At 42.4% G+C, this 15,758-nt stretch overlaps 1 protein-coding gene across 5 annotated transcripts in view; it reads right to left on the bottom strand.

The window, feature by feature from the left end:
• PHEX (phosphate regulating endopeptidase X-linked) overlaps positions 1-15,758 on the bottom strand; it is a 209,739-nt gene that overhangs the window by 147,114 nt on the left and 46,867 nt on the right. For all 5 annotated transcript variants that reach the window (XM_035711932.2, XM_049107511.1, XM_035711933.2 and 2 more), the window contains 4 exons: positions 7,731-7,799; positions 4,919-5,035; positions 2,090-2,173; positions 777-922 (listed from right to left, as the gene is read on the bottom strand). In XM_035711932.2, the coding sequence (XP_035567825.1) occupies positions 777-922; positions 2,090-2,173; positions 4,919-5,035; positions 7,731-7,799 (416 nt within the window). The remainder of the gene's footprint in view (positions 1-776; positions 923-2,089; positions 2,174-4,918; positions 5,036-7,730; positions 7,800-15,758) is intronic.

The following is a 15,758-nucleotide window of genomic DNA, read 5'->3' as shown; positions in this document are numbered from 1 at the left end:
TCTCTCTGAATAAATAAAAATATTTTTAAAATAATAATAAATAAATAAAATAAGTAAAATCAGAGGTGCCTGGGTGGCTCAGTCGGTTACGGTTAAGCAGTTAAGCCTCTGACTCTTGATTTTGGCTCAGGTCCTGATCTCAGGGTGGTGGGATTCTGTGCTCTGTGCAGAACCTGCTTGTCCCTCTCCCTCTTCTCCTCCCCCCCTACCAGCCCCATTTGTGTTCCCCTTCTCTCTCAAATAAATAGATAAAATCTTCAAAAAAGTGAAAAATAAGAAAAAACAGACAGTTCCTGAAATTGTTTCATCAGTACAATTTTTCCACAGCCCCAGAGTACTCTTATCCAACACAGGAACTTCAGTATATTGCAACAAAGTGACTTATTGGCTAAAAAGAAACCGGGGGGTGGGGGGGACCAGCAAAGGACCAAGAATGAACTGGAAAAAAAAGAGATGTTCATACAGAAATCTCAGAAAATAACATCATTATATAACTAGTTCCTTAGAGTAGGAAACAATTTAGGCTTTCAGAGAGAAAAATATGAAGACCAGAAATAAGGGGCCAAAACACTGTGTATTTGCTGCTATCACAGCAAGTAAATGACAGCAGACGATGATTTTAGCCAATTTGTCACGAAGGGCAGCACGATTTTCCCCCGAAGACTCTTTTGAGGTAACTTTCTTTAACAACAGTTCTCCAAGGATGTGAGAGGGAAGGCCTTATAATTTAAAAGGAAAAACAAAAGTCACAGTAAAATGCACAAGAAAGCTCTTACTTCTTCCTCTCCGAGCCTAATATCCTAAATAAATCCTTAAAGTACTGCGGGACACGGACGACCACGTTCTCTGAGGGGCCAATGTCTTTCAGGCCGGGGTAGAGTCTGGTATCGATGACCTTCTTGATATAGCCCAGCCAGTCAAACTGAGGAGAGAAGGACAAACACAGTGAGGAAACATCTGCTGGGCAGCGAGCAAGGAGAAAGGCAAGTAGAGGTGCCTGGACATGCGCCACTGCTTGTCATTTCTGGCCAGTTAGAGACGTAACTGCTCAAATCTAGAAAAGAAATGACTTGTCACTGCTGCCCAGACCTACGACCTGCATCACTGACTTCCTATGCCCGTGCCTTCTGTACCATCTGCCCCCCAACAGCACACTCCCTCCTGCCCTCCGCAGCACCCCTTTATTCTCTCCCCTCCCCCCCCACTCTCTTTCCTCCCACTTCCCTCCCTCTGGTGCTTGCCCTCACCCGCCCCTTGACCCCCCTGCACTCATTCACTCACCTATACACACAGATGCCCCAGTACAGGGGACACTACTGGTCCCCACTCTGGGGCAGCTTTTCTTAGAAGGGGGAAACTAGGAGCAACAAAGAGGAATATGTGACCCCTCCCCCAGAGCATCAGTCTCTTGGCAGTTTTTAACTGGCTACCCCAAAGTCATTTCCAACCTTTTTCTTTTTTTTTTTTTCCCTTGCCTGCATCCACTATTAAAATGGAAAACCAGTCACTCACTTGCAGCTTCCCCTGTAGGCAGGGATGGCCACAGGGCCCCAATCCTACTCTAGACAGAAAGGGAAGACATCTGAGAATATGCTGGAAAGGCTTTGGGTTTTTTCCTGGTACAAGAGACAGACAGGACTATCACTGGCCCTTCCCCTTTCTTCCTGGTTGATGGCAGATGTGATATGGGGAGCTGCGGAAACCACCTTACAACCCTGAGTCATCAAACAGGAAGCCAAAAAGCCAACACACTGAAGAGAGTGGAGTGGAAAGGATGAGAACCTGAGTCTCTGACAACACAAACAGCAAAAGCAACACCCACAGCCACCTAGAGCTAGACTTTTGTTATGTTAGAAAATGGGCTTCAAGTTTCTAAGCCACTCATGGAAAGGTTTTCTGTTCCCTACAGGAGAAAGTATCCTAATGCACAGACAATGGATATTTTCTGTGGAGACTGACAAACACGATGATAACCAACCAGTAAGAGTGACAGTCGGTTTTCCACAGGCAAAAATTTACACACGGATGACAGACAATCGCTTGTAAAATGACCAGTTAAGATAACATTTCCTAGATCATTTTCACCAACCTGGGGAATCATAGCACTCAGCTGGGAAATGTTCATTTTGTTGTACATGGCCTCACTGGTTCGGTTTTCATGTGGAATCATTATCTGTTGGAAAGAGGCTTTGGTTATTTTTTTTCAAATGAACCACTTCTTGATGCATGACTATGTTCTCTTTGTGCCAAAACATCTGCCTAGTATCATAAAGTTCTTCAAGATTTTGGTACAGTGCTGAACTTGAGAGAGAGAGAGAGAAAAAAAAAAGACATCACTTTAGACAAAATTAAGATTAGGACAAATAAAAAGAACCTTTCCTGTCTTGCTCAGTGTGAAAAACACTGCCCTCAGTACAAAAATAACTTTCTAAATCCCTTCCTCACCTATAATGTGGATGGACAAAAATCTATTACGGGCTCAGGTCTGACAGCCAAAGTGAGATTAGGCAACTGAGACAAACATCCCACCTTCACCGTCTTCGGTATCCAGATAATGACCCAAATAGCTCAGGAACCACAGGCCATCCCTTCATCCCTTGGGGCACATTTTCACTAAAGAGCACTAGACTATCTGGATACCACTGCCAACTGTGATCATTCTGTCAACAGCTGATTACCTCCCCTCCCCTCTTCCCTCTGCTTTCTCTGGCCTTGAGACACCACCCCTCCCACCCCCCACCCCCATCACCACTGCTAAGGGAATGAGTCCGGTTCCCACTTGAACACATATTTCCAAGTCTGCATCTCCAGCCTTGACTCCTGACGCTCTTTTTAATCCCAATATCCATGCTCTTGGCCACTGTGCCAACACCAAATCTAAGCGATGCTGATTCTAGGAAAAGGAGCAACGATTATCTTCCTCAAGGGCCATCTTAATCACTTCCATGGATAGCAAGTAGCTCCCCATACCCCTAAATCACACCATACTTTTAAGGCCCTCTGTCATCTGATTCCCTTCCATTAAACTTGCCACCTTCTACCTCACACCTCACACAGGACTCTCCTACGCTGGCTCCCATCGGCCATCAATGCTCCCAGAGTTTGAACTATGATTCAAGACTTTGCCCAAGATTCATTTTCTCTGTCGAGCCTTTCCAATTAAACTCTACTTGGCTCCACTCACAAGGGCCACTCCATCAACATGACCGCCCCTTGTGCACACTTCTTTCTAGCTGGCATTGGTCAAATGCACACTTCCATGGCTGTATTTACAAGGACCTTTCTGTGCTTGGCTAGGTTGTCCTGTCTCTCTCCAGCTTCAGAAGTTTCCCTGGCACTATGTGTTCCACAATTTTCAATGACCTCAGGGTGTAAAGGATGGAGGTAAGAGTTAACCAGTTGGCCAAAAATCCAAGCACCACAGATTTTTCAAGACAAAAGCACACAGGGCTGAGTAATAGACATCTGCCCCCATTTTCTAAAGGCTTCAGTGCCCTCAGCTTCTCCCCCTCACCCTCCACAGGAGAGATTTCATGAATCTTACTAACAGCCTCCTGGCTCTATCTGAATCATTGCCTCAGAGAATGTCCACACTCCTCCCTCCCTCTACTAGGGCTCACAGCCCCGGATTGAAGCCCTTTGGCCTCAGAGCTGTTTTCAGCTCTCTGCCAACTACTTCCCCCCACCCCATGGATTTGTCACTTCATTTAGCCTCTCAACAATTCCCAGTCTTTCCTCAGTCCAGCTGTTTTTAGTTCCCTTTTTGGTCCAAATCCCTTGGCCTTCCCCTGCTATATCAGAGCTTCAGTCCAAATTAGAGCTCTGGGTCTCCTATTTGCCTGCGAAGGGAATCCAGATGGCCTCTAGACATGGCTTAGAGGCCCAGTCTTTGCCTCCAGAACATCTGCAGCAGTGTTCACACAGTCTTCAAAGGTGACATGCACGAATGAACTTTCTGCTCGGCAAGTAGGAGTTTGGATAGAGGTATGTATGTACATCACTGCAGCTGAGAGAAACTAATTCCTCCTGACCCTCATCAATCATTCCTACTCCATACCTCAACACCCTACCACCACTCTGCCAAACACAAAACCAACCAACACCTGGACTCACATGCAACGAAGGATTTTTACCAAATTCTGTTAGAAAAGACTACCAGCCCATATGCAAGACTTTCTTGATAAAAGTATCGTTTTTTTCCCACCACAAGGTATCCTCACAAGCAGATTTCACATTTGTTCTTTCTGGTCCTGAGAATGTATAGGGATTTTATACTTTGGTTCTTCTACAAAAGAAGGGATATTCTGAACAAAGGGACCCAGTGAGTATTTCTCATTATTCTCCCTCAAATTTACTTCTTAGATCTCTACCATGAGCCTGAACTCAAGATGACTTACAAAGAACACAGCATGTGACACAATGACATTTAAGTGGGGCAAGAAAAGAATGAAAACCAGGGTTAGGTACGAGGTAGCACCAGAAAGGCAGCTAAAAAATGCTTACCAGCCTGTCCTATACACTTTCTATATCAAATTGTATATCCAGCATCCAGTAAGGGTGGACAGACTTCCCAAAGCCCCGACCTTAGCTCATACTGCCCCTGAGGGGGGATGGTATAAAGAGCAAACTAGATTAAAAATGACCTTCCACTCTAGCCAAATCAATATGGATTTAGTAACTAACTGTTCTTCTGTAGGAACCACACAGAAGTTTTTTTAGGAAAATAGAATCAAAGGGTGTCCCTGATGCTGCTCTCTGGCCACAGCCTATGGGCCTTCTCCCTGTTACTGCCCAGGGGGACATTCTGAGTTCTACAGGACAATGCCACAGAATGCAATTTATATATATTTTTTCACTCAGGATATACTTCTTTTAAAATAAGGAAAAGAAAAGAAGGTGATTTTCCATGAAGACTTACCTCGGCTATCTTACTTTCCAGTCTAAGCACTGATTTCATGTCATGCTCCGCTCGGGAGCTATTAGCTCCCAAAAGCACAGCCGTATCCACCATGAACTTGTAAAGGGCATCCCGATACTATAAGAGATAAAGAAGCAAGTGACCATGACAAGAACCTATTAGAAAGTATGTTCAGGGACAGAGAAGAGCAACAACAGCAGGTGGAAATAAATGCTCTTGGTTTCCACTCTATACTCAAAGTATGGTTCAGGCATCAGGCAAAGCCACCCGCCCGCCTCCACTTTGGGAGAAAGAGGAGTGCCAGCTACTTGGGTATTGTTTCCATGACAGACAGAGACACCAGCCACCAAGGATCAAGAGAACTAGTTTTCTGGCAACCAGTGATCTTATAGATACATGAAACATCACCAAATGAGCCCAGAATAGAAAGTTAAAGGTCAGACTCCTCTTTCCAGGCAAGTGAAGTTTTAATAAAATAATGGGAAAGAACTGTTGCTAAAAGCAGGAGGCATGATCCATGAAGACTAGTGGAAACTGTGATTTATTCTCCTCCAGCTCAATCTACCCACCTTCACACAAAGCAATAAAAGACCAGTGACTGCAGCCCTATGCCTCCTCAGTTTTGTATGGATTTTACAAAGTTCTCCTCACTACTCAGGGGGGAAAAAAAGAAGAGAGAGATGATAAAGAGAAACCTAGCAAATACAGAGTTTCCTCCCTGCATGTTCATAAACCCATCTTCAGGCTATTCACATGTCATTGGGAGAGGGACCTTACTGTGTGGGAACTGTGGAATCTTGTTGAGGTCTCCTCTCCTTTCAGATATATTTGTGAGAGCTCAATACACCACATATCAAACTATCTCACAGCTATGCTATGCCACTAAGATTTCCTAACATACATCTTGATTCTACATGCTCTCCTTGCTCTGTTTATGACCTCGAGACATAAACAGTGCTCTCATATAGCAGGGCCTTAATAAATATTTTTTAATCAGTAAGTATTGCAAATAGTCTTTTTTTAAGACTTTATTTATTTAAGAGACAGAGGGAGAAGGAGAGGGAGAAGGAGAGGAAGAAGCAGACTCCTCAGTAAGCAGGGAGCCCTATACAGGGTTCTAGTCCCAGGACCCCGAGATCATGACCTGAGCCAAAGGCAGATGCTTAACTGGCTGAGCCACCCAAGCACCCCTGCAAATAGTCTTAATTAGAAACAATGTTTTGCAATTCCCAGTTCAATTTAAGAAATTATTTGTTCAATCAATACATGTATAAGATGTCTCGCTAGGCATTCTGTGCTTATGAGGGGTACAGATGAAAAATTACATAGTGCATGAGTCTGGTTCTCAGTGTGTGATCCAGTGAGGGAGATAAACATGTAATTACTAACTGTAACATTAGAGAGACCAAAATAAGTTCCTTAACAAAGCTACCAAGTGTTTGGAAACTCTGCTTCTCAAGAAGTAGAGAATAATTCCAGCCTAGAGAAATCAGCACAGAGCACTTGGAGGAGACAGGCTCAGGGGCAGTGAAGAGTCCTCCTGTGAGGTGTGCAAGCTGCCTTTATTGAGCAAAAAACACAAGTAGATGAGGCAGCAAACATGCTCTGGCATCATGGCATGAAGAGGCCTTGAATTCCCTCTAAGGAAAAAGCATGCTGGGAGCTATATCAAAATAAAATAAAATAAAATGAGAAATAGAAATAAATAAATAAATAAAGGCTACTTGTAGTCGAGGCGAGAGTTAACAAGGATCTGATCTAGGGCAGGAAAGACAGAAGGAAGGGACAAGATGAACCAGAGATTTTGAAAGTAGAATCCACAGGACTTGACTTATTGGTGATGGGGGGTGGGGAGGATTTGAAGCCTGGCTGCTGATAGGGTGGTGACCCCAACAGAAACACAGGTGCCCACAGGTTGGCAAAAGTTCATTTACCTGCTTTCAACCATACAAACACGCCAGCCTTCTCTGATAAGTGTCCTCATCCAGAAAGTTGCCTAAGATCTTACCCAGCTTCCTGCCCCCCAGAACCTTCCAGATACAGGGCTTAGCATCATCAAAGGAGCAGGGACTTCCACTGTGACCCAACATTTCCCCGTCTAAGTTCCCACTTTCTTAGGCTGGCCCAGAAACCAGTGAACTCCTAGACAAGAGTCCCCTGGGTCTGAGGCTCCTTTGGAAGTTCAACCATGTTTCCGAAATGAATTGAAAGTGTCAGGAATGAAGCAGCTCTACTGCAATCTCCAGGAAACTACTAGGTTTCCCAGCCAACCCAAGAAGTCTATCGGAACTGATCCCATCTGGTTCTCATTAACCTTGTATTAACCTGTGGCATCTGTTAAGAAAACAGATTCCTGGGCCCACTTCAAGTCTCCTAAATTGGACTCTCCTGGGCTGCAGCCCAAGAATCGACATTTAACAGGAGGTTCCCAGATGATTCTTAAGCTATACAATTTGAGAACCATTGGTTGACTACTTCAACCCTGTCAAATCCCCACACTTTACTTCTGCAATGTACAGTGAGCTCTCTACAGTCCTGAGGAAAGGCTGCAAGCTCAGTTTTGGTCACTTCATTTGGGTGTGCTGCCTCTCCAACTCGATCATGAGGGCACTGAGCCTTGATGCCCAGACTTCCAGAAGACAGGGAGTGCCGTGTGTCTGACTGAATAAAAGGCCTCTGCTTCCTGCATTGGAAATATGGGCATCAAATAGCAACACCATTCATTTCCAGTAAAAAGTCAGGAATTTTAGAACAATTTATGAACCCAACAACAGTCTGAAAAGGCACCGTGGTGAATGTGAGTAAAACTTACAGACTTGGCTTCTGTGGTATTATCCAGGTAGTCTTCCCTCACAGCTAGGGAGAGAGTTGCTTGGTCCAGCTGTTGAAACAAAACAGAAAGTATTCTGCTTGTTATGGAAATTCTTACCAACCACTCTAAGGAGAATCATGAAATCTGCATCCCATAGTGTGAGTCTCTGTCACCATCACAGAAACAGTTCACTGCACTCAGAGCTACACGCAAGTAAATACGTCAGCAATGGCAGAAATTATAAAGTGTCAGAGACCCGCCCCTGTTTCATGGATTCTAACCCTTTTGAGGTTCTACAATCACTGAGTAGCATCAAAGCTATCTGAGTTGAAATAGGTCTCAGAGATGATTTGGTTTTCCCCCTTCTTATGGAGAAACAAAAGCCAGAGAAATCATGTGACTTTTCCAAGTAACACAGTTGGGCAGAGCTCAGAGGAGAACCACTGTCTGGCATTACCAGATCCAGTATTCTTCACATTGCAGTATTTTACAAAATGCCAACCTGGAAAGAGTTGAACCAGATTTTCTACCCCTAACATAGTGTACTGCATTAATTTTTTTTATTTTAAAGGACTCAAACGATAATTTTGAGAAATCTTTGCAAAATTTAGAACTTTCTCTGGAAAGTTTAGGGCAGGTGATAAAAATACAAATAATAATCAGACAACTAAATAGCTAGAATGATCATGGAAAAGTATAGCATAATTTCTTGAATTAAACAATTTCAGCATCATAAAGGCAATCAAAGGGAAAAGACTGTTTTTGAAGAAGATGCTACAACTGAACATCCATATGCAGAAAAAGAAAGAAAAAAAGGAAGGAAGGAAGGAAGGAAGGAAGGAAGGAAGGAAGGAAGGAAGGAAGGAAAGAAAGAAAGAAAGAAAGAAAGAAAGAAAGAAAGAAAGAAAGAAAGAAAGAAAGAAAGAAAGAACTGTGACCCATACCTCACATCTTATACAAAAATTAACTCAAAATGGATCAAAATATAAAACTATGAAACTTCTAGAAGAAAACAAAGGGGGAACTCTTGTGACCTAGGGTTAGACAAAGAATTATTTTTTTAAGATTTTATTTATTTATTTGAGAGAATGAGAGAGAGAGAGAGAGAGAGAGAGAGAGAGAGAAACACGCGCACAGAGGGAGACGGAAGCAGACTCCCCACTGAGCAAAGAGCCCAACTTGGCACTCCATCCCAGGACCCTGAGATCATGACCTGAGCCAAAGGCAGATGCTCAACTAACTGAGCTGCACAGGTGCCCCTAGACAAAGAGCTATTAGACGTGATATCAAAATCATGATCCATAGAAGAAAACAGAAACTAGACTGCATCACCATGAAAAACTTTGCTCTGCATATGACACTGTCAGGAGCATAAAAAGACAAGCTGCAGAGTCAAAATATTTGAAAATCACATACATGAAAGAGGATTTGTACGTAAAGAGCCCTCAACATGCAACAGTAAGAAAACAAACAACTCAATTTAAAAGCAAGCAAAAATCTGAATTCACCAGCGAAGATATGAAGATGGAAAGTAAGTGCCTGAGAAGATGCTCAATGGCACTAATAATTAGGAAAACGTAAGTCCACTTGACGGGATGAGCACTGGGTGTTATACTATATGTTGGCAAATTGAATTTAAATTTTTTTTAAAAAGGCAAACGTAAGTCACAAACAATAAAACACCACTCTGTATCACTAGACTGGCAAAAACAAACAAACAGAACCTGATAATGTAAAAGCTGTCCAGGATGCAGAAAAACTGGATCCCTCACACATTGCTGGTGGGAATACAAAGTGGCAGAGGTACTTTAGAAACCAGTGTGATGGGATCCCTGGGTGGTGCAGCGGTTTGGCGCCTGCCTTTGGCCCAGGGCGCGATCCTGGAAACCCAGGATCGAATCCCACATCGGGCTCCCGGTGCATGGAGCCTGCTTCTCCCTTTGCCTGTGTCTCTGCCCCTCTCTCTCTCTCTCTCTCTCTGTGACTATCATAAATAAATAAAAATTAAAAAAAAAAAAAAAAGAAACCAGTGTGATAGTTTCTTAAAAAGTTAAACACACACTTACATATGACCCAGCAATCCCACTCCCAGGTATTTAAGAGAAATAAAAACAATGCTCACACAAAAACCTGCATGTAATTCTATTCATAATTGCCAAAAACTGCAAACAACCCAAATGTTCTTCCTCTGGTGAATGGATACAGTATGGAACACTAGTCAGCCATAAAAAGGAATGAGCTACTGGTACGTGCAACTGGCAGGTTTTACTCACATTCTTAAAAAAGGCAAAGCTACAGGGACAGAGGATAGTGTTTAAGGATGAGGAAAGTAGATGCCCTACAAAGGGGCAACATGAGGTAATTCTGTGAGGGGTGATGGAACTGTTATTTCTTGACTATGGCGGTGATTACATGACTCCATGTATTTGTCAAAACTGATGGGGGGCCTGGGTGGCTCAGTCTGTTGAGCATCTGCCTTCAGCTCAGGCCATGATCCTGGGGTCCTGGGATTGAGCCCCACATTGGGCCCCCTGCTCAGCGGAGAGTCTGCTTCTCCCTCTCCCTCTGCCCCCTCCCCCCTGCCTGTGCTCTCGCGCATGTGCTCTTTCTCTCTCAAATGAATAAAAAAATTTTTTTTTAATTATAGACCCGTTGGGGCACCTGGCTGGCTCAGTTGGAAGAGCATACAACTCTTGATTTCAAGGTCATGAGTTCAAGCCCCATGCTGGGGCTTTAAGGTTACTTAAAATGATTATAGACCCGTGCATCACAAAAAGTTAATTTCACCATATGTAAATTAAAATAAGTATTTTTTAAGCTCTAGAACCTTCTCTAAATCTATAGCTGTTCTTCCTTGAGTTTCAGCAACTCGCTAAAAACTGAATAAAACGGATCCCAAAAGCAGATTTAATTTTAAATCTGATTCACAAAGAAAAAAGTTAAGTCAAATAAAAAATATAGAAAATCTAAGTAACAAATCAAAAATTGGTAGCATCTGAGTAAAAACTGAATCCTAAATGCCCATATCATTAGTTTATACAACTCTTTTTAATGTATCTATACTAGTTCTTCGTCCTTTTACTATAATCTCAAATATTTTCTTTTTTAATACGTAAGATATATATAGGATCACAGTTTTCCACGAAAATCTCTTTCATATGCAACAAATTCTACAAAGGCCAAGGTAAGAGTTCATGATGTTATGAAAAATTCAAGGAAAAACATTGCTCTTGTTTCAAAAAAGAGATTTTCATAACATCCATCTTGCCTGCATGTATTACTAAAATCCTTAAAGTGTTGTGTTCAACCATCTTCTCTAATTGGCCCCAAACAACCAAGTCATAAGCCAGCCTGGCTTCATCCTACTAAAACTCCCAATCTACCACCATTTCTTCCAAAAATTAAGTAATCCAGGATCATGAAACACAATATTATGATTAAGATGCTTTGGCTTTCAATTAGATCTGGACAACTTGGAGCAAGCTTTAGAGCTTCAGTCTCATAGGAAAGGAAACTAAGTAGACAATATCAAGAAAGCCAAAGCTTCTCTCTAATGAAATGAAGTTAAATCCACTTATTGTAAAAGTTTAGATGACTCAAGTAAAGTTACTGGACCTTTTTTAAATCTTCACATTGTTATGGTTTCTAGGGAACATTTTAAATACACGAAACAGAGTAAGGTCTGTCAACTAACACTCTTTAGAAGCATACAAACCCTTGAGGCAAAAGACTTTCTCAAGAGACCAACATTAGGACACTGTGTTTGTTATTGGAGGTTTTTTAATCCCTGCATTTACAAATGACCCAAACATCCCAAGTAGGAAATAAAATATGTGTTTAGGAAATCTGATATATTGAACTGAAAGATGAATTTTTTTCTCTAACTGCAACAAACCTCAGATTGGGAAACAAAGCAATAACACAAAAAGAAACATCTGACAAATTATGATTTAGGAAAAGAAAAGACAAAGCAATTAGAAAAACTTTATTTCCAAGAGGGTCTCTCCTTGTCATCCTTACAGATTTTGCTCTAAGTCAGACAAAAAGCAGGCCACTTATTGATGACTTTAAGTCACTGTTTCAGTAACATATACTGAGACTACCTGGTCTTCCAAATGTTTTTTCAGGATCCTTTATATTCAAGTCCTTTATTGTCCCTTAAGTCCTCACTCCTGTTATCTCCTGACATAAAATAAACCCAAACACATGTAGCAAACTATGTTTGGGGGTGTTGACTTCTGTTGTGTCCAGTATTTTTGAATTTCCTTTCTCCCATCTCAGCCTGGGGCAAATCCTGGGCCATCTTGCCACAGGGCAGCTCGACAGAGGACCACTGTGCGCTCACCAGACTGCCTGTCCTTGGCATGGAGACACCTGTGCCCACTGGAAGGTACCACCTGCTCACCCGAAGAGACTGCTGCAGTGCTGTGCCTTCCCCAAAAGAGTCCTTTCTCTTAATCCCGTGATTCATGGGATTAGAAAAGGTAAAAACACTGAAGAAAGTGGAGTGTGATGGAAAAAAGAAGTCTCCTAACTCTGAGAAACGAACAAGGGGTAGTGGAAGGGGAGGTGGGCGGGGGGATGAGGTGACTGGGTGATGGGCACTTGACGGGATGAGCACTGGGTATTATGCTATATGTTGGCAAATCAAACTCCAATAAAATATAAATATAAATATAAATATAAATATAAATATATATATATATATATATAAAGAAAAAGTAAAAACATTGAAGAAAGTGGCATGTGATGGAAAAAAGAAGACTAAGTACATCGAGAGAGGAGAGTCTGGGGATAGAAAAAGTTCTCCCAGAGCAAAAAGAAGATCTCCTAGGCAGCCAAAGACGTCCAAGTTCCTCATGAACAGAGTGGCCAGTCACTGCCCCTCCAGAGTGGCAGGATCTCAGAGGGCGTGGGAGGCTCGGGGCCCCAGCAGACACATACCTGAAGAGCCTACAAGGGCTGGGGTAAGGGCTTTCTTCTCAGAAACAAGTCGCTGATGAGTGGAGGATCTCCCACTACCCCAGGAGAAGGCTAGCAAATGGGCCAAGAGAAGGTGGGGAGATGCCTAGATGGGTTCAGCTTCCCACTACAGGGCGGCGTGGAGCTCAGACAGAGATGAAGCTGACACTGCCTATTTCCCACACGTGAACTTGAGATCCCAGAGCTATGTTGGTACCAAAACTGAAGAGAGCCAAGTGGTTCTCCAAATGCTTCTGACCAGTTGCCTTGTTGTGCTTTAAGGGAAGGGCACCTCTTGTCATGTGCTACTGTGTGCCAGTATCTATCCTGGAAACGGGCGCCAAATTCCTCTCATTTAAACCTCACAGCAACAGTGAAAAGCACATTCTAATTCACCTGTCAATACACATGAAGAAAATGAGAGTCAGGTGAAGCAACTTGCCCAAAGATATTCACTGAGTCAATCATGAAGCCAAACCATGAAACTTAGTCTCTTTAACACCAAAACCTCTTCTTTTTACCACTATGCTAGTGGTTTTCAAACTGTGCTCCATGAAGCTTAAAAGGTGCTCCAGGGGCTTGAAATATTTAATCAAACTCTGTAAAGTTTTAACTGTTTCTAATAAAAGCAACGTTCACAAATTCTACATCATTGGCAGTCACCAATACACTACTTTTTGTCATCAGGTTCGTTGGGTTTTATGCAGATCTCAGAAGAAAGCTTCTCCTACCACATCTAGGCACAAGCTTGAACAACCTCTTACCGTGTCATGATTGCAAAGACTGTAGCTCTATTTTGTTAATTCAGGTGTGTGACTACTCGTTCACATAATGTGGTACAAACAGAGACGTAACTAAAGCAAACGTGTGCTGCACTCAAGTACCAAGCTGTGCTCAAACACATCAGTTTGGAACAAGTTACCATGCTGGCAAAGGAAAGCAGTAAGTCCATGAGTGCCTCCTCATATTTGGAGACTATTCTATCATTGACAGTCCAGTGTTTCCAGGGTCTGTTTAATTAAATATCAAGTATGCAAGGCAAGCTGTTAAAAATTGGTTACTGTGTTCCTCTATCCCCCATGTTTCCTGTAAGCTGATATTAAGACTAGAGGCTTGATTAGATCCAGGTTCATTTTTTTTCTTTCCTTTGAGCAGGACATCATTGGTGATGGTGTATACCTCCCACTGCCTGGTATCCGAAGGTATATAAAATGTGGCTTCCCCACTTTGAACAAGGCTACCATTGTAGCCAAAAGTGGGTTCTTTTGATGTCAGTGTGATCTCTCTATCATTAGTTTTCCCCCATCAACCATTTACCGAATGGTTTTAGCAGCTATAGATGGTAGCTGCCTTGATCGTTTATCTCATTAGAAATTTTTTAAGTGATAACTTTAAGAATTTATTTATTTGAGAGAGAGTGAGAGAGGGAGCATGAGCAGAGGCAAAGGGCAGAGGGAGGGAAAGGTAGAAGCAGGCTTCCCACTGAGCAGGGAGACCGACACGGGGCTGGATCCCAGGACCCTGGGATCACAATCTGAGCCCAAGGCAGATGCTTAACTGACTGAGCCACCCAGACGATCTCTAAATGGTAACTTTTTATTCTATTCTTTCTCCTGCATTTTTAAAAAGATATTATTTCTTTATTTGACAGAGAGAGAGCCCACACAAGCAGGTAGGGAAAGAAGCAGCCTTCCTGCTGAGCAGGGAGCCCGACGCAGGGCTCTAACCCAGGACCCCGGGATCATGACCTGAGCCGAAGGCAGACACTTAACCAACTGAGCCCCCAGATGCCTCTTCTTCTGCATTTTTTAAGCTGTGATTCTCCTATAAGCAAGAATTTTCCCTCATTGTCTATTAGGTTGCCCTGAAATCAGTCAAATTCACAATGCTGTAGATTAAAATCCACTTATCATTCAAATGTACATGACATTCTTATTTGGAACCTGAATCAAAGACCAACTGTTTAAAGACATGTTTGAGACACTCAGGAAAACTAAAAAAGAACTAGGTGTCAGATGTTATGGAATTATGGTTACTTTTTTGGCTGTAAAAATAGTCCTATCCATTAGATAACGCTGATTTACCAGGGCAATGACATTATATGTTGGATTTGTTATAAAATGCTCCAACATCCTTCCAAAAAGGAAGGGGTTAGATAAAACAAGAACAGCCAAAAATTGCCAATTGTTGAAGCTAGGTTGATGAGTACATGGGATTTTATTGTATTATTCTTTTTATTTTTGTATTATTTTCCACAATAAAATGTTTAAGGAGATTAATTCTTAGAGTAGGTCCAGAAATTGGTGAAAAATGAAGTGATTGCTATTTGCAACTACTTATCTGTGTGTAAATCAAGACCTTCTATCGCCCAGGGGCATCTGGGTGGCTCAGTCGGTTGAATGATTGACTCTTGACTTTGGTTCAGGCCATGATCTCGGGGTCCTGGAATCAAGCCCTGAACCAGGCTCCCTGCTCAGCGGTGGAGCGTGCTTCTTCTTCTCCCTTTGCCTCTCCCAACATTTGTGTGTGCTCTCTCTTTCTCTCTCAAATAAATAAATAAAATATTTTAAAATTCTGGTATACTTGTTTTTAAAGTGAGTAACCTATCAGCATGAGGCGATCAACTGGATCATTACATAGTATCACTGCATCTTGAATAGCATGTCTTACCAGATGGCATTAGTGTCTATCTCAGTGCTATGCTCTTGTTCCTTCACCCAGCATGAAAATACAGCTGTCTCTGGAACTAAGAATTTCCTCCTGAGTAGATGGGAATTCTTCCGGTGACTAGAGATTTCCTGAGACTTCCATTATCTAAACTATAGCCAGGCAAACTACAGCCTGCCGGCCAGCCTGCCACACAACCACACCCATTCATGGGTATATGGTCTACAGCTGCTTTCCAGGTACAAAAGCAGAGTTGAGTAGGTGAGACAGAGACCATATGGGCCAAAGAGCCTAAAATATTTACTATCTGGTCCTTCACAGAAAAAAAAAAAATTGCTAGCTTCTTGGTATAAATCAAAAAATAAACTTCATGGTGTTGCTTTTTAAAAGTTGACTTAG

The sequence above is a fragment of the Canis lupus genome, chromosome X (assembly GCF_003254725.2).
Source record: "Canis lupus dingo isolate Sandy chromosome X, ASM325472v2, whole genome shotgun sequence".
Classification (NCBI taxonomy): domain Eukaryota; kingdom Metazoa; phylum Chordata; class Mammalia; order Carnivora; family Canidae; genus Canis; species Canis lupus.
This window is presented reverse-complemented; position numbering and strand designations above follow the sequence as displayed.